This window comes from Megalobrama amblycephala, linkage group LG2, assembly GCF_018812025.1.
Source record: "Megalobrama amblycephala isolate DHTTF-2021 linkage group LG2, ASM1881202v1, whole genome shotgun sequence".
NCBI classification, from domain to species: domain Eukaryota; kingdom Metazoa; phylum Chordata; class Actinopteri; order Cypriniformes; family Xenocyprididae; genus Megalobrama; species Megalobrama amblycephala.
The window spans coordinates 32439497-32457851 of record NC_063045.1 but is presented as its reverse complement, the minus strand read 5'-3'; the positions used below and the strand labels follow the sequence as shown (position 1 = coordinate 32457851).

Genomic DNA, 18355 nt, shown 5'->3' with positions numbered 1-18355 from the left:
TTCACGTTGTTGGGGATGTACAGACTAATTAAATGATATACATACATACAAGAGGTTTATAATATACGGGATCTATGATTTCTTAAAAAAAAAAAAAAAACCAAAAAAACCAATGTGCACAAGAGTGACGTCGCGGTTTTGAGGTGACGTCATTACGTTCAACTTCCGTTTCTCCGCCATTTTGTGAATGGACGCCGTTGCCATCGACATCCAGCAAAGAGGCTAAAATAAATGCGATTCTGAGACTATTCAACACGATTTACAGTCATTTCGGTTCGGTTATAACCTGAGACGTTTTCCTCAAGAAAACACGACGTAATAGCGCACATTTTTGCCAAGAATTGAACAAAGATGTCGGAGGAGCAGAATCTGGGCGAAGACTCGATGATGATGATGATGAAGATGGAGGATGATGATGGAGAGGGTTTAGGTGAAGAGCAGATGCCGGGCGCTGATGATGAGGGCGGACAGGGAGAGGCGGAGGGCTCCAAGATAGATGCCAGTAAAAACGAGGAGGATGAAGGGTGAGTCTCGGCTCCTGTAACACCATGGAGACGGCAATAAATAAACTCGAATTTAGACATCATTTCCTTATTCTAATAGATTAGTTCAGGAATTTTTGTGACTCTTTAGAGTCTATTCGACTTATTCTAACGGGTTTCTTTCAAACAAGTACAAATTAAGCTAATTTTCTGTGAATCAATACCTTAATTTTGCTTTATAGGCCAAAATTTAAGGTGCAAACTGTGTACCTGACGTGAATATTCATTTGTCAGAGTATAATTGTGAATATTCATTAGTCGTGTGCGCATATTCATGAGGATGCAGCTGTTTGTTATTTTTCCAAACACATTTGCCTTTCAAATTCAAGATTGTCAAATGTCAAAAGCGTCTTTTCAAACGAGAAACTCTAAATAAATGGAATTGGTGCTATGCGTTTAGTGTGTTGTGTAGTTTTATCATGTTACATTGTATATTATTATTCATAAATATACATGACTAGCTTCTTGGCAAAGTAAGACTTGAAACATAACGAAGTAGTAATTGTTTTTAACTAATATATGATTTCTGTAAATCACCTTAATATCCTCAGCCACTGCCTGTTCTCACGTCAGTTGCTTTGTTTTTAGGAAAATGTTCGTTGGAGGGTTGAGTTGGGACACAACTAAGAAAGACTTGAAGGACTACTTCACCAAATTTGGAGAGGTGGTCGACTGCACCTTGAAACTGGATCCTTTGACAGGCCGGTCTAGAGGATTTGGCTTTGTTCTGTTTAAAGAAGCTGAGAGTGTAGAAAAGGTATCTTTACAGATAGCATTTGTGTGTGTATTTATGTACTTTTTAGACTGATTAAATCATAATTTGATATCTGATCCTTGCCAAAGGTGATCACGCAAAAGGAGCACAAACTGAATGGAAAAGTGATTGACCCTAAGAAAGCAAAGGCCATGAAGTCCAAAGAGCCTGTGAAGAAGATATTTGTGGGAGGTCTTTCCCCAGATACTCCAGAAGAGAAGATCCGAGAGTACTTTGATGCCTATGGAGAGGTATGGAGAAAGTGTACATTTGATGGATGTTCATAATAAATATATATATTAGGATTTGCATTTCATCTTTATATTTTCCCTAGGTGGACTCCATTGAGCTGCCAATGGAGAATAAAACAAATAAAAGACGAGGGTTTTGTTTCATAACATTTAAAGAGGAGGAACCAGTAAAGAAAATTATGGAGAAGAAGTACCACAACATTGGTTTAAGTAAGGTAAAGTCTTAACAATCCTAATGCACATGATCTGGCCATTTGAAATTACGGTGTCTTAAATTATAAATGTTATATAGCTTCATTATTTCTAAGCAAAATGTCATTCAAATGTGTTTCCCTATAGTTTTTGTATTATAGAGCCCCACACATGATAGGAGGGGAAAACAGATATTGTGGCCATGAATTAAGAATTTGTTCCCACAACCAAGTTAATTTGTGGCCATGTTTTTTTTTTAAATTATTATTGTTCCCCCCCCCCCATTTTAATTAAAGGGGTCATCATATGGTGCTATTTTAAAAGTGCATTTTTTATTTATTTTACTAGAATAGGTTAACATGCTTTAATGTTCAAAAAACATTATTTTTCACATACTGTACATTATTGCAGCACCTCTGTTCCCAGTCTCTTTGAAACATGATGATTTCTACAAAGCCCTGTCTTCTAAAAAAAAAAAAAAACCCTGATTGCTCTGATTGGCCAGCTGACCCAGTACGTTGTGATTGGCAAAACACCTCAGGCGTGTGTTGGAAACGTAAAGGCCCATACCTTAATCGTGAGCTTTAGCTTCCAAGGCTTCTAAAGCAATTATAAACACAGTTTATAATGTCGTCGGTTTTACCATATCAGTTATAGCCGGCATTGTACTCTCTTTTCTTTTGCATTTGGGGTGAAATGCTTTTGACAACCTTTGTGAGACTTATTGTGAATATAATGGCTTTCTGTTAGTTATGTGGAATCTGTGAATGTGTGTGCAGTGTGAGGTCAAGGTGGCCATGTCAAAGGAGCAGTACCAGCAGCAGCAGCAGTGGGGCGGAAGAGGAGGATACTCCTCCAGGTCCAGAGGGAGAGGAGGTGCGGCATGATACTTACATTCTCTCTCAGTATCTAGCAGTCTATGTTGATCTCAAAAATAACCAAATAAGTAACATGCCACATATAACCCCTTGTTAAAGTTCAGAATGTAGAAGTTGGTTGGAATGGAATCGGAAATTGAATGGAAATTGGATGGATGTTAAATTTTTATGATAGGAAAAGGAATTTCCTGAATTTAAACTCAAAATGCCTTGAGAAACAACAAAATCTAATTAATTTGGACTAGCGATATGTTGGATTTCTCAAGTGATTACACTAAACTTAGTACAATAGAGTGCAACAGTCCTGTTCTGGAAGTAAAAACTCCATTCATTTTCTCCACAGGGAAATTGATTTTGAACAATAACTTATAAATCTTTAAAGATGGATCTGTTGTTAGCCACGAGGTTGCTTTTGCGGAAGCCATCCACATTATTAGTTTTAAAATAATTCTTTAACTGTGGATTTTGTGGTGGAAAAACTACATTACCCATGATGCTGTGCAGAAAATTCCACCAATCAGAGTCGAAACAAGCAAAACGCCCCAAACAATCTCATTAGCTCCTCCCACTCTCGCTCTCTCTCTCTCTCTATATATATATATTCTCCATCGTTTTTAATTTGATTATGCTGTTTGCAATGCTTCATGGGATTGTAGTTCTTTCCCTCAGTAAAGCCGTTAAGTACACAGTTTTGTACTGTAGTCTTTTGGTCCGATTTTCAAATACATTTTTGCTTCAAATTAAATTTGTAATGTTGTGATTCTCCTCATAGCTGATTGGATTGGTTCATGGCTTATAATACTTTAACAAAGACTTTTTTTAAATCCTTATGGGAGAAATGATAGTTCCAGCGCTGATGAAAAAGTGGGCGGGCACTAATGCACTCTATAACAAGATCACAGAATGTACACCTCTTTCAGATAAGCCTATAAAAATAACATCAAATCTTTTTTATAACATGAAGTGTTCTTTCAGTATGATCCATAAATAATTCATTAACTACAACGAAGAAAAGAGAAATGTGGCAACCTTATCAGTATTTCTGGAAATCAGTTTGTAACCATTTTGACCAAATTTCTTTCTATTTTAATTTTGCGTTCTTGTAAATCAAAATGTGAATTTTGTGTTCTGTATTATGTTTGATACCCTAAATCCCATCTATCCATATTATTATACAGTTGCAGTCGTCTGAGCCTTTATTAATTGTGACATACATTTGGTGTCCGCTACAGGTCCCAATCAGAATTGGAACCAGGGATACGGAAACTACTGGAATCAAGGTTATGGAAATTACGGGAACTATGGCTACAACAATCAAGGCTATGGTGGATACGGGGGCTATGATTACTCGGGTTACAACAACTACTACGGATATGGTGACTACAGCAGTATGTAATACTGTTTGTGAACGCACAGATGAAAAAACTAAGGATATATTGTATCGTGGATTGTCGGTACTCTACCCGGACTATGACAATTGTGCACTAAATTATCTGAGCAGAATGCACATGCTTGTATGATATATGCCTTACGCTTTGAGAGAAAACTCTAGAACATTGCTGCAGTTGCTTTTTGTCTTACAGGGAAGGCTTGCTTGCACAAAGCTATATTGTACATATGTATTATAATAACTATGGTGCTAAATATAGAAAGGGATGTCTTAGCTTCAAAACACATTTGTCAAAGTGCCTTTGAATCCATTGGATAGTAACTGAACATGTAAATCTGTAGGCCATGCAAAAAACGACCACTGGACAGTGGTCGTTTTTAGAAGAAAATAAACAGTTTTCAAACATTCACCCATTTACTCCACAAATTTTTGTCTCTCACCATATTTTCAGAATACAGTATTTTCAGTACAATTAACGTAAGTATCTCGCAAGTATCACAGAATTGGCTCTAAAACCAAAATGGCAATGTTTTTCTATGATGTGCCTTTCTCAGAGATCTTCTGGAGCGACCGTACACCACCAACACGTTTAACCGTAGACATTTGCGTTGTTTCTGTTTTGTGCTCCCAACTCTAGATCAGCAGAGTGGCTACGGCAAATCCCCGAGGCGAGGCGGCCATCAAAACAGTTACAAGCCGTATTAACGGTTAAACTCCACCAGAAACGTGCAGGTATGTTGTTGCGTTGCTCACGGTGATGCATCTTTAGTTTTCTAAATCATCACGATTTGATCTTTTTGTAATGTACATTGCTTAATTTTTGTTTTTCTTTAAAGTTTCACAGCACCCTGAAGTGCTTTACAGTAGTGGTAACATAGAGACTTTTGGCAGTAATGTAACAGCTGGCTTTTGGCTGTTTCTTGCCATTTTGTAACTGTAAAAATTAACAGGTACAGTACTGCTAAATGGGTACCAGAAAATATGGAATTACAAGGAAAGAAAACCGAAGAATGTTGTCTCCTAACTCTGACATATACCTTGTTTGTACCTGCCAGCGGGGACTTCCTTGCAGGCCATGAGCTGACTTCCCGATTGTCTCAGGCCCGCTCAATGCGGACAGGGTACGAGAGGCGTACGCTCTCGAATGCTCCCATTTGGTATGGTCTTCCAACATCCTGTATACGAATTGTAAAAAAAAAAAAAAAAACAAAAAAAGCAACAGCAACTACAGCAACAAAAAAAAAAAAAAAAAAAAAAAAAAAAAACATAAAAAGGACACGTCAAGCTTTTATCTTGTCTTTTTGTTTTTGCTTTCCTCTTAAAACTTCTTGGGATTGGTTTTATGTAATGATATATTATAATTTAATGCCATTTTTTACAGGCACCATCAAGTAATGGTAAAATATGACGAGAGCCGGAATAAAATTAACTGTTCACTTTTTGAAGGAAACGGCTTTCTCTGGACTTTCCAGTGTTAATATGCACTTCTAATCTTACCTGTAATGCTTGCTTTTCTTTATTTGTAGCTCGTGTAGCTGTAATTTCCTGTAGTCCATGAGCTAAAAGCCGGTTTGTACTCGGACGCCGCTGCGCTGGAGAAGTGCTTTTTTATATTTGTATTGTGTGATTTTTCTACTGACAGCGGTGGAAAAAGCTTCACCTGTAAACAGTGTTAATTTCATCTAACAAATTCTCTTTTTTTAACCTTTTGAAATCGTGGAAAAGTCATATTGTTCATGAGAACTTATGCTTGTAATGCTTTCCTTTTGTGTTTTAATTGCCATCAATTCAAGGTTTTGCATTAAATGTTATGAGCTCTATTGCACAAGTTGTTAATTTCACAACTATTATTCTATTTCAAAGTCACGTCTTGTCTCCTTATTGAAATTATTAAAGAATTGGGATTCCTTTACATTTTATGAGTTTGTGTCTTTCTGAAGCATAATTAAGATTTTCTTCTTTGTTTTTCAGATGGAAGGGCGAATTGAACGTTCCCCAAGAGGAGAAAACGAGAGGGCGAGACATGTTAAATATGGAGTCGATCAACACGTTACTACACTTTGGTCGCCAGATCAAATCTGAAATTGCTTTCATGGACACGCATAAAAGTTTCAAGTGTTATTTCATCCTGAATTTTTGTTTTTGCGTTTTAATTTGTTCTAGAGCTTGTGAAGTTTTATTATCGTATTCCCTGCTGTGTAGCTCTTATACATTTCTGTTTTGAGTACAAGGAACCATAAAGAGCCCAAATCATTTAGAAACTATTTGTATACAGGTCTATTAATTTATTGCTTACAAGTGCATACAGAGTGTAGGCCATTTAATATTCATTTCATATTGCAGTATTTTGCTACAGAGTCATGTAAACCATTGAAAAATACTATGAAATAAATTGTATGAAACTTAAGCCTGTTATTTCTTCAGAGATTAAAGTTATAGTTCACCCAAAAATGAAGATTGTCGTCATTTACTTGCCTTCGTGTCATTTCACACCCATATGGCTTTGTGTTTTTTCCTTCAGTGGAACACAAAAGGTGAATCCTTGCTGCTGTTTTCAATGTAATAAAAGTGAAAGGGGCTGGAGTCCAGCTCTGAAACAACAAAGAAGCGTCATAAAAGTAGTCCGTATGACTTGTGTGTTATTCCAAGACCTCTGAAGCGATATTAAAAATGACTTCAGGCACATGAGTAATGTAGACTATACTTTTATGGTGACCATTTTGTTGTTTAACAGCCCCCGTTCTCTTTCAGTATATTGAAAATGTAAATTTCTTTCATCATAATGTTTCCAGGAACCAAGTAATTTAACTTTTGCATCAAATATTTGTTATTATTAATATATATATATATATATTACAATAGAAGTACATGCCAATCAGTATTTCCTTTATAGAACACATTAGTTGTGTCCCAAATGACGCATTATGTACTTATGCACTATGTACTCAACCATATATTTTCTCATCTGAGTCTGATAGCCCCTCCCCCCTCCACAACATAATTAAAGCTGTGACAGTTGAGTGTATGAAGTGTCCAACACTTACTCTTCGGTTAGTTAAATGCATCATCTGGGTATTTAAAGTGCACTTATTCTATTTGGAATTTTCAGTGTGAACAACTAGCCTGGGTGCCAGCCCGAACCCCGCCCACAACATTTTTTGTTCATTCTGCCTAGAATATGAGTATGACGAAGTCAGGCTAGTGAACAACACACTAATCAGGCTATTTATACTACAAAACTGCATAGAATAGTGCATAAGTATGCGAATTGGGATGCACCTAATATGTATAGGGTCATATATCCTTTTGACAAAGACATTGACAGATACATTGTAGGAGTTTGAATTTAAACTTAAAGATGTCAAAAAACTAAACCCAGTCCAGAACATGTACTTTGTCTAGGTATATAATCAGTGTCATGAGTGTACAAAGTGGTTTCACAGTAGTTAAAGCATGCAGAGACATTCCAGGAATCATATGAGTCATTGTCATATAACATATTACAACATTTAAGCTATTCTGAAGACTTGAAGGTCTACTGGAGGTATGCAGTTTATTAAATCTTTTATTATTATTATTTTAATTAAATGTAATTGAAAAGTTTTTGATGTCTTTGGGATGAACATATCAAGCACAGAGGTTACTCTCAAAGTAAATAAATCCTAAAACATTTACAGTTACAATGGCTTATCCTGTATTTAGTCCCATAATATTATTATAATACCTTAAAAAAACAATGCATATCTATAGAATCCCAGACACATTCGTCCCAGATTTATATAAAATATCATATGAAATGTCATTATAACAAAAACAGCAATTTATCTATACATAAATCCAAGCAGTTACATAGTTACTTATCCAGGTTATAGTATTAATAAAAAAAAAGTAATTAATGTGTGTGCCTGTAGGAATACAAATTATTGAAATGCATCATTTTTTTTTTTTTTTTTTTTTTGCTATGAAACTGTTTGTATTTATGTGGGAATCACATTCGTAGCTAACAAAATGATCAACACGATGATGGCAAGCACTACCACACCAATTATAATCATCATCTTGGTGTTTCTCCACCACATCTTTCTGGCAACACGCGTGGACGTCTTTTGAAATGAGTCAGCCTAGGCAAGGACAGATGATTACAGAAACAATTATAATTTACAAAAGAAAGATATTTTGTGACTGGTTTGATCAACTGGCATCATGTTTAATTCACTTATGTTCTTTTGAGGTCTTATAAAAGATCACCATTACCAAGAAATGTTATATATTGTTATAAGTTTAGCCTTGATGGGTCTCAAAGGCTTTACCGTAGCTTGTAGATCATCTGTTTTGCCGATCAGGTCGTCTAACCTCTCTCCTCTCTCCAGAACTTTGTTGATGTTGTCTTTGAGAATCACTTTAACATCATTGACTTGATCCTGAACTTCACTGAGTTTGCTAGGTGCTGATGGTTCGGTGTTGTAGTCAGCCTACATTATTAAGAGAAAACATGAGAGTTAACAGCTGGGCCCAGCATAACAATACTCTCAAGTGTACGACAGGTTCAGAAATGAACCCAGGCTTGGGCCAAAACTGCCCCAGGTGTTCCACTCTTAAGCATAAAGGGTTCCGTCAGGCGCTTCATATGTAGAACCTTTCAGGGGTTCCCATGATTTTATTAATTGTGTTTTAATTTTTACTAAATTTTATGAATTAAACAGCTTGTAAACATACTTTATCACTAGAAAAAATTGAAATAATCGGTTAAACATGAAAGTATTATGCAGTCATTTAAGACATTTCTCCTTATATAGAATTTTTTTGGTGTTACAGTTTTTCTCAATCGCTTTGGCTCACTTCTCAAATTAGACTTTTTTTCTCTCAAAACAATAAGTTCAGATCTCTGAACAATTAGTTTCTTGTTCACATCAGATTTTAATTTCTAATTGATTTACAGTTTTTTTGTTTGTTTGTTTGTTTGTTCAATTGCTAACAAGCATTGTTCAATACTGAAGCCACATTTTCAAAACTCTTTACACAGTCAACACTACCAACATGAATCTTGGCCAAACAGTTAATCTCGCCTCCAAAACTCACTCAGTCCAACAAAACACTTCATATATGTCTCAAAATAAGTTTGTTCCACCGTAACACTGGCAATTATTCTCATTCACAAAGTTACATTGTAATCCCATATGTGTAATAGGCTATTGAAGTCACAGCTGAGCCTTTCTGTGTGGAGTTTGTATGTTCTCTCTGTGTTGGCATTGATTTTCTTTGGGTGCTCCAGTTTATCCCACAATCTAGAGACATACAGGACAAGTAAACTGGAGACTGTAAGTGGTGTGAATATGAATATGAATGTGTGTGTGTGTCGTCTCTGTGATGGACTGGCTATCTGTCCAGGGTGTTTTCCTGCCTACGAAAGGCTCCACAGCCCAACATAGGACAGGCGCTTTGGAAAATTTATAAAATAGATGGATGTACAGTACTGGGCTCTAGTCCTCCCTCTCTCTGCCACTCTTCTTTCCCCACTGATGTATCTTTCCTTGATCCATGTTTCCGAACAAAATCATTCAGAAGCCATTTTACTAAAAGATGACTGAAAAAATGACTACTGCAATAGAGACTAAAAATAGGACATTTTAAGCTGAAATTGCAATTAGTTATGTTTGGAATAAATATTATTTACAGTTTTTTTACAATCACTGGGACACATTTCTCAATACTTAGGCCACTTTTTCAAAACTCTTCACACAGTTCTCCTAACCAACTTTCATCTTGGCACAGGAGTTAATTTCACATTCAAAATGCACCAAAACACTTCATTCATGTCTCAAATCAACTCATACTTTCACTAGCAAAGGTTTCACCTGACAAACACACTTTGTCAGTCATAAAACACTGACCTAAAAAACACTAGCATCAGGTAGCATTATACAATGTTTTCTTTTGTAAAATTTCTTAACAAAACAAGAATAACACTCTCTATTGTTTATAATTCACTGCAGTTTATGTTACATGATGTTTACATAACAGTACAAACTTATTATTAAAGTTTTCCCCTTTGAATGGATGATAATGAAATTGAAAGACTTGGGCTTGTGTATGTTCATCTAACTGCTTTGATAGTAATTGATATCATTTACTGTAGAAATGTAGCATATTTCTGTCTTACTCAGTTTTGTATTATGTTATTGTTTTGAACTTAAGTTTAAGTTTTGAAAACAGTATGTAAGCATGTGCAAACTGGCCTGTAGGTAGACCGAGTTTTGCCGTTTGTTGTGTCTAAGTGAGAAAAGAATTAATGTAATTTGAAAGATGAAGTCATTGAATGTATTTTGTGCCAAAGCAATGATAAATGAGCCACAGTTTAGCCCACATAGATTTCTGTTGTGCTCACTGTGTGAAGAGTTTTGAAAAAGTGACTAGAGTATTGAGAAATGGGTCCTAGCGATTGTAAAAACACTGTAATTTCATTGTAAATATTCTGCTAAGATTTTATATTTCAATATAATTAGGGCCCGAGCACCGATGGTGTGATTGCTCAGTCAATTCTTCTTCTTCTCTGAAACGATTCACATTTTTGAGGGCCTAAACATGCTCAAAAACTCATGAAACTCAGCTTATGCGTTAGAAGTGGTGAAAATTTACGTCTGATATGGGTTTCAGAATTAGGTGTGGCAAAATGGCTCGAAAGCGCCACCTATAAAATTTCAAATAAGCCGCCTTCGCGTTATGTTTCTGTAACGAAGCGGGACTCATGGTAAGATCCATCTGCAAGCTTTTATTAGCAAAACTCATGGTCAAACAGGTATGGCAGAGAGCAGGCAGAATCGTAGTCGAGGAACAGGCAATGGGTCAGGGCTGGCAGATAACAATCGTAAATCCAAAAACAGAGCAAAAGGTCCAAAGGGTAGGCAGCGTAGTATCATATACAGGGAACAGACAGGATCAAAAACAGGCAGGCAAACAAGAATGAACGCTCAGAAATGTAACATAAGTTAACAAGACCTCGCAATGAAGTGTGGTGAATAAGAGTCTTATATAGTCCGGTTAATGTGCTGCAGCTGGGTGTGGTGATTAGTGTGAAGTGTGTGCAGGTGACTGGGAGGGAGGATTATGGGAATTGGAGTCCGGAATTGGGCTGGGAAAGTTACAGTTTCACATACAAGTATGAAATTCGGTACACACATGTAACAGCCCAATACCTACAAAATCTGGTGCAAAATCTGTAAACCCAACAGGAAGTGAGATATTTTGAATTTTCTCTGCAAAATTTTTGCAGTTTTTGCCATTTCCAGACGTTGTATTTTAACAAACTCCTAGAGATTTAATCAGATCAATGTCATATTTGGTCAGTCTAATCTAAAGGCTTTTGCGACGTTAAATTGCGAAGATCTAGAGTTTTCACTGAAGGGTGTGTTGTTGTAACTCGGGCATGCAGCGTCTGATCTGCTCCAAACTTCACGTTTTATTAGAGTCCTGGCCTGAAGACATCTACATTACAATATTTTGTTACAGTCATAGCGCCACCTGAGGGCAACAGGAAATGACATGTTTTACACTATGATTAACTCCTTGTATAGATTTAACCAGATCAACATCATATTTGGTCAGTCTAATCTTAAGGCCTTAGCCATGTTAACTTGCGAAGATCTAGAGTTTTCACTGAAGGGCGTGTCTGTGGCGGCCTGACAAAGTCTGATGTTTCACCATGAAAGAGGAAACTGTTGTAACTCAGGCATACAGTGTCAAATCTGCCCCAAACTTCACATGTTTGAGAAGAGTCCTGGCCTAAAGACATCTAATGCCAATATTCAGTTAGTCATAGCGCCACCTGATGGCGACAGGAAACGGCATGCTTGCACTGTAATTCACTCCCAGAAACACATTTGTATATGCCATGAAGTACCAAACATACTAGAAACACGTTAAATCATGCAACACTTGGCTAAGTGCTAATGTATGCGATTAACGCCATGAAACAGGAAGTTGTTGTAACTCAGGCATACAATGTTCGATCTGCTCCAAACCTCACATGTTTGATAATAGTCCTAGTCAGAAGACATCTACATGGCAATATTCAGTTACAGTCAAAGCGCCACCTGCTGGCAACAGGAACATGCATCAAAATGCCATATTTCTCCTCTGTTTATCCGCTTAAATGATTATTGCCCACTGTTCACAGTTTTCCTAAGGCCACCAGGTGGCGGTGAGCCCGGGTGTGAGGGCCCTTTCATCGCTGCTTGCAGCTTTACTAAAGAATTGCACAGAGTTTACCATCATTCCAATTTGAATGTGAATGTATGAATGACAAAAAAGTAAAAAAAAAAAAAATAAATAAATAAAAACCACGAAATTTGTATAAAAAATATTTCATGGTGAAAAAACATCTAAACATTTTGTCAAGTGTGGCTCACACGATGATAAAAACACTTTTTATTTTGGTGCCATTGGCCAATTTACTGACACACTAACTAGGTTTTGAAGCATGAATTAAATGTTTTGGGTGAGTTACTATGTTTTGCAGATATGTAATAGAATTCTGATGTTCCAGCAAACGGTTGTGACAACTGAGCTTACAGTTTAGAGAATGTTAAGAGACTGTTTCGACTGTGCCAAAGTGATTGAGGAAAACTGAGTCAAGGACCCTAGGGATCTATTTCGCCAAATAAGACGTATTCCTGGATCAACATCTTTTGTTGATCCTGAAACGAGATTCCTATCCAAAAACATTGTTCCTATCACTACACCTAACCCTAACCCTAACGTATCCCTAAATGATAAGTGAATAACACTGATGTAGAAACACCTAACCCTGGTTGTAAGCCTAAACTTGAGATAAACTGTAAACTTGTCCCTCAAATCTGATTGGTTGATTGGTTTGTTGTTCCAGGATCAGTAAGGTTGTTGGTCCAGGAACATGTTGTACTTGGTAAAATCAACTTGCAGTTGCAGAATTATTGGTTAAAATAATTAATTTATCATGAAATATGTAAAAACATCACTGTAAAAACAAAACAAACAAAGCAAACAACAACAACAATACTACAGTATTGTATAATTTAAAAATGTTGAAATATTACATCCAGGGATAATGTCACCCAATTGGTTCATGTTCCATGGTAATTTGAGTAAGTGGATCTTGTTATCCTGAAAATTATATGATCTAATCAGAACATTGTTTGCCCGTTTCCAGAAAACTGTACATTGAGAGCAAAGCAACAGTGAATCTGAGCAGTTGCATATTGATAGTGAGAGCATTGTAATGAACAGATAGTTATCTCAGATGTAATGTGTGAAATGTGAATTGCATTTTGAAATAGTAATACAGTAATGTAATGCTGTGTTATTCTGAACAGGTGATTTTAGTTCAGTGAACAAATTAACTTAGGCTCATGCAATTGGGAAAAATGTGCATTTTGATTGTCGGATGTGAGTTTTGTGTCTGGAGTTTTGAAAAATGTCAAGGTTGTATGTATATATTACGTTTTCATTAATATCGAAACCTTGCCATTTTTCAAAACTTTTCTGGTTAATATATATTAACCAGAAAAGCAAAGCAATTTGAATGTTGGTTTGACAAAGCCTTGTTTGAAAGAGAGACATATGATAGATAGATAGATAGATAGATAGATAGATAGATAGATAGATAGATAGATAGATAGATAGATAGATAGATAGATAGATAGATAGATAGATAGATAGATAGATAGATAGAGCTAGTAGTATAACAGTGCAAATCATTTAAAACAAAATGATTATTTTGATAAACATTAGTTAACATGGTACTGAAAGTAGTAATATTAATAAAAGTAATAGAAAGTAATATAATAATTTGAATTAGACAGAATATCATGATTGACTTTTCTGTTCCATCTAGGATTTCCTTCATGGACGCCACTGACTTCCTTACTGACAATTATATTCAGTCCAAAGATCGTCATATAATGATAATGTCGTCATATTCTGTCCACTATAAACACTTAAATATTCAATTTCATGGGTTAATCTTCTTTGAAGTCATACTTGTTTATATGTACTTAATATCCCGTGGAACACACACATCATCTCAACAGGTTGGTCAAACCCTTGAACAAATAACCATTTAAATAAACATTTAACTAACAAACAGCCAAGGCTTTTTAGTGTACTTACCATTCTGGTACTTTTGTGATACTTCCTCAAATGTCAACTGTAACTGCCGAGGGTTTTCAAAAGTTCAGACTAAGACTGCAAGCATAGCTTAAAGGGTATGACTTCTAGAGGAAACTTCTCATTCCCGTGAGCTACAACACAAGTACAAAAGAACAGGATGAAACATTACAGAACTCATTTGCAAACAGAGCTTCCCCTCCCAGACAGATTGCACATTAACCAGCAGCCCAAGCACGACACTTCCTCCTGACTCCTCCTCACACTGGCCCAGCCCACTATCTGCTGTGAGCCTCTGCTTATATACACTAGACTGCGCAAAGAGCAGCTCTTTCTGATCAGGTTTGTTTACAAAAGTAGTGCAGAGTTTGGTATGGCTGGTTTTGCTAAGCATGTGTTTTGGAAAGTAGGTATCAGACCTGCTGTTTGTTAGTTCTTTATAGATCTATCTGAGAATCTCATCTTTTTAAAACTTGATTATAAATTCAGAATTGCATCATTTTATGACTTTTCTGGAGAACATAATGAGCTGCATGAAAATATCGGTAGCACTTTAGTATAGGGGACATGTATTCACTATTAACTGCATCTTTTCCCTCAATAAACTCCTAATTTACTGCTTATTAATAGTTAGTTAGGTAGTAGTTAAGTTTAGGTATTGGGTAGGATTTAGAATGTAGAATATATGGTCATGGAGAATAAGGCATTAATATGTGCTTACTAATTACTAATAAACAGCCAATATTCTAGTTATATGCATGCTAATAAGCAACTAGTTAAAAGACCCTAAAATGAAGTGTTACCAAAATATCTTATGGTATACCTGTAGGTCATCATTATGTTTCTTAACCCTCTGGTGCTCTCAGTCACTTTTCACTGAAAAAAAAAAAGTTATGTTCAAGTTTTATTTATTTATTTATTTATTTATTTACAATATCTCATTACGAAGAAAATGAAACAGGACCCAAAATTGAGCCCTGTGGAACCCCATAAAAAATGCATGAAAGTGCATGAGACGATGAATAGCGGCCAGTCCCTACAGAAAAGGTTCAATCCTTTAAATATGAAGCAAATCAATTTAAAGCACAACCCTGGATCTTAATAAGCTCTAAAGGCTTTAAAAGAATGCCATGATCAAGAGTGTTGAACGCCACGCTAGATCGAGCAAAATTAGAACAGCACAATTACAAGAGTCGAAAGAAAGCAATAGATCATATAATACTTTGAGCAACGCAGACTCTGTGCAATGCCGTGATCTAAAGTCAGACTGATATTGATCAAAAATACCACTGTCCTGTAAAAATGAAGAAAGCTGGTTAAACACAACCTTCTCCAAAACATTTGATAAAAATGATAATTTAGAGATGGCATAATTATATTTAGGAGTGCTGGATTAAGATTTGGCTACACACACACACACACACACACACACACACACACACACACACACACACACACACAAAGGTGACATGATTGAAAAAGGTTAAATGGCCCTAAAAATTATTCACACTTGTACGTCTCATCAACGTCTTTTTCTATTTATTTCCCATCATAAAAATGAATGGGAAATAAATAGAAAAAAATCTGAAAATATTGAGAATGTTTTGAGGTACAATCTACAAATCAGCCATGAAGCAGAAAAAAGCATGCAGCAATGAAGGGATTAATTCAAAATAATTTTAATATATATATATATATATATATATATATATATATATATATATATATATATATATATATATTATTGAACAAAAATATATTACATTGATTTGACTGAAAAAGAAGAAGTTACATTTGAAGTGTTCGGCCAATTTGACTGGTAGGAACACCAGAGGGATTTATGTATTCCCTTAAATCCAATTATGCCTTAGAAAGTTTTTTATTTATGATTTGTTTTTGGTTACCATCACTGTGAGTACTTTTGGTTTTAACCCTCTGGTGCTGCTAAAAAAAGTCAGAATTTTTCATTTTATTTCAATGAAATGAGTGCACTATATTTTAGTTTAACAATGTTTTTTATTTAATATTTTTAGGGGGATTTTATGGTACTAAATTATATTTATGGAATAGTTATGATCCATTTAATTACCTGTTAATCACTTTTTGAGCATAGACCTAAAAATGAAATTTCCAACTTAAATTGTCATAAATCTTGAATGCTTTGGAGCACATACTTAAGTTTGGTTTCTTTTTTTAAAGAAAAGACACTTGGCAAATTATTGCTGAAGTTAAAAATAAATAAATAAATATATATATATATATATATATATATATATATATATATATATATATATATATATATATATATATATATATAATAATAAAAATAAATAAATAAAAACCACTAATATAAAAAAATTATTAAAAAAATAAAAACACTATTTTTAAATTTTATATGAAATATATATTTTTCAAAACATGTTTTATTCTAAAACTGTGAGAAAATCAAAAAACTAAAAGTTGTGTTCCAAATTTGAGCCTTATGTCTCAAAAAATGAGCTTTCAGTAAGATTTTGTTTGGGAAATTTGCTACCCATTCATTTCCAATGTGGTAATTTTTGACCACAAACAGTACAAGTGTGACAATTTTTTTCAGGACCATTCGAATCATGTCTATTTTTTTTTTCATGCCCACATAGCAAGTGTCAAAATGATGAAGTAAATATTTCTAAAAACAAACAAACAAACAAACAAACCCCCATAAAATTTGCAAAACTGACCAGACAGCACCAGAAGGTTAATGTATCATAAGCAGCTTCAGTTGTTTATAGATTTATAATCATTCCTTGGGACTTTAACCTTAGCAGATGACTTGACTTCACTGTTAAATATTAAACAAGTAATAATTTTGGTCAGCTGTGTTTTCTATCAAGAAGACCTTATGGATAACAGAAAGGAAAGACACTGTACAAATAAGTTGTCATAATAACAATATACACTAGGCCTACTGTTCAAAAGTTTGGGTCAGTGAGATTTTTAAATGTTTTTGAAAGGAATTTTAAGGCTGCATTCATTTATTTATTTGATTAAAATACAGTAAAAAACAATAATAATGTGAAATATTATTATAATTTAAAATAACTGTTTTCTATTGCAATATATTGTAAAATGTAATTTATTCCTGTGATCAATGCTGAATTTTCAGCATCATTACTCCAGTCTTCAGTGTCACATGATCCTTCAGAAATCATTCTAATATAATGAAACATTTCTGATTATTATCAATGTTGAAAATAGTTGTGCTGTTCATATTTGTGTGGAAACCATAATTTCTTATACACACTTATATATATATAGTAATGTGATTAAATAGGATGGCCTATATCTGATTGCTTTCATCTACATTTGCATTGTAGCATTACAGTAGCATTGTTTTGTTTTACAATTAGTGGCCAAACTTTAGGATTAGTTGGACAAATATTATAATTAATATTATATTAGTTGCAAATGCTGTTTTCAAACTTTCACGCACCGTGTTTTTTCAGGTGCCACGTAGACGCCTTTTTATGCGCGTATGGCTTATAGCAGTGGTTATACATTAAAGCGGCATATACTTGTGATATTTTTCCCTTCTACGAGAGTAAATCTCTCCCACTACCTCCACGGCGCGCGCTGAGGCTCACAAAGCCGAATCCTCCATTAAGATGCATTCTAATTTCAGGACGTTTTCGGTCTTATTTGAGACATTTATTGACTAAAAACTGAAATTACATCTTAAATCTCTTGATTCCAATGATTGGTACATAACATACAAATAGAAATATGCTTTAGAAATCTTTATAAAGTGATAAAATAACTCCATATTCTGTTAATCACAATCGACTGTGTTTGGTCTAATCTGGTCAGCGCTGAGAAAAGTAACAGGAAAAATGTGACAACAATGTTTCCTTGAAAAAAAAAAAAAACCACAGAATCGAAAACACACTATAAAGAGTTAAAACAGCACAGTTATTGATTTACAAACATTAACCCTCAATTAGAGATAATGTCAGGGCAGCTAACACCCATCCCATTTTCTGACTGCACTAACCGCTTGCGAGGTCTACAAGTGAATTTCAGGAGAGAGTCACTATTTGCCGCTTTAAGAACATCAGGCATCAAGTCAGCACGAAGTTCCCGCTGATAACTCGTCAAACCGTTTTTAATTCACTATCATTTAGGACGCTTTTTATAACTAGGACAACGGTTTATGGTCGTCTATATTTATA

At 35.0% G+C, this 18355-nt stretch overlaps 2 protein-coding genes across 10 annotated transcripts; one reads left to right on the top strand and one right to left on the bottom strand.

The window, feature by feature from the left end:
* The first annotated feature begins 133 nt into the window (after nucleotides 1-133).
* Nucleotides 134-6458, top strand: hnrnpd (heterogeneous nuclear ribonucleoprotein D). Of its 7 annotated transcripts, XR_007181934.1 has the most exons (9): nucleotides 134-524; nucleotides 1131-1299; nucleotides 1386-1547; nucleotides 1631-1762; nucleotides 2519-2615; nucleotides 3850-4005; nucleotides 4645-4739; nucleotides 5063-5164; nucleotides 5979-6458. XR_007181934.1 is itself a non-coding variant. In XM_048170889.1 (8 exons), exons 1-7 carry the CDS (start codon nucleotides 352-354, stop codon nucleotides 4710-4712), a joined length of 945 nt encoding a protein of 314 aa, XP_048026846.1. In that variant the 5' UTR covers nucleotides 134-351; the 3' UTR covers nucleotides 4713-4739; nucleotides 5979-6458. The 7 variants fall into 7 exon arrangements, 5 of the variants coding, with proteins under 5 accessions (XP_048026846.1, XP_048026854.1, XP_048026822.1 ...); XR_007181933.1 differs by having other exon boundaries at nucleotides 4645-5164; XM_048170889.1 differs by lacking the exon at nucleotides 5063-5164 and having other exon boundaries at nucleotides 3850-3993.
* Nucleotides 6272-18315, bottom strand: si:ch73-234b20.5 (uncharacterized protein LOC449923 homolog). 3 transcript variants are annotated; one of them, XM_048171035.1, is made up of 5 exons: nucleotides 18178-18315; nucleotides 14971-15023; nucleotides 14151-14281; nucleotides 8318-8479; nucleotides 6272-8128 (listed from the first exon to the last, which is right to left on the bottom strand). In XM_048171035.1, exons 3-5 carry the CDS (start codon nucleotides 14151-14153, stop codon nucleotides 7985-7987), a joined length of 309 nt encoding a protein of 102 aa, XP_048026992.1. In that variant the 5' UTR covers nucleotides 14154-14281; nucleotides 14971-15023; nucleotides 18178-18315; the 3' UTR covers nucleotides 6272-7984. The 3 variants fall into 3 exon arrangements, with proteins under 3 accessions (XP_048026992.1, XP_048027003.1, XP_048026984.1); XM_048171046.1 differs by lacking the exon at nucleotides 14971-15023 and having other exon boundaries at nucleotides 18178-18307; XM_048171027.1 differs by lacking the exons at nucleotides 14971-15023; nucleotides 18178-18315 and having other exon boundaries at nucleotides 14151-14387.
* Nucleotides 18316-18355: the final 40 nt, after the last annotated feature.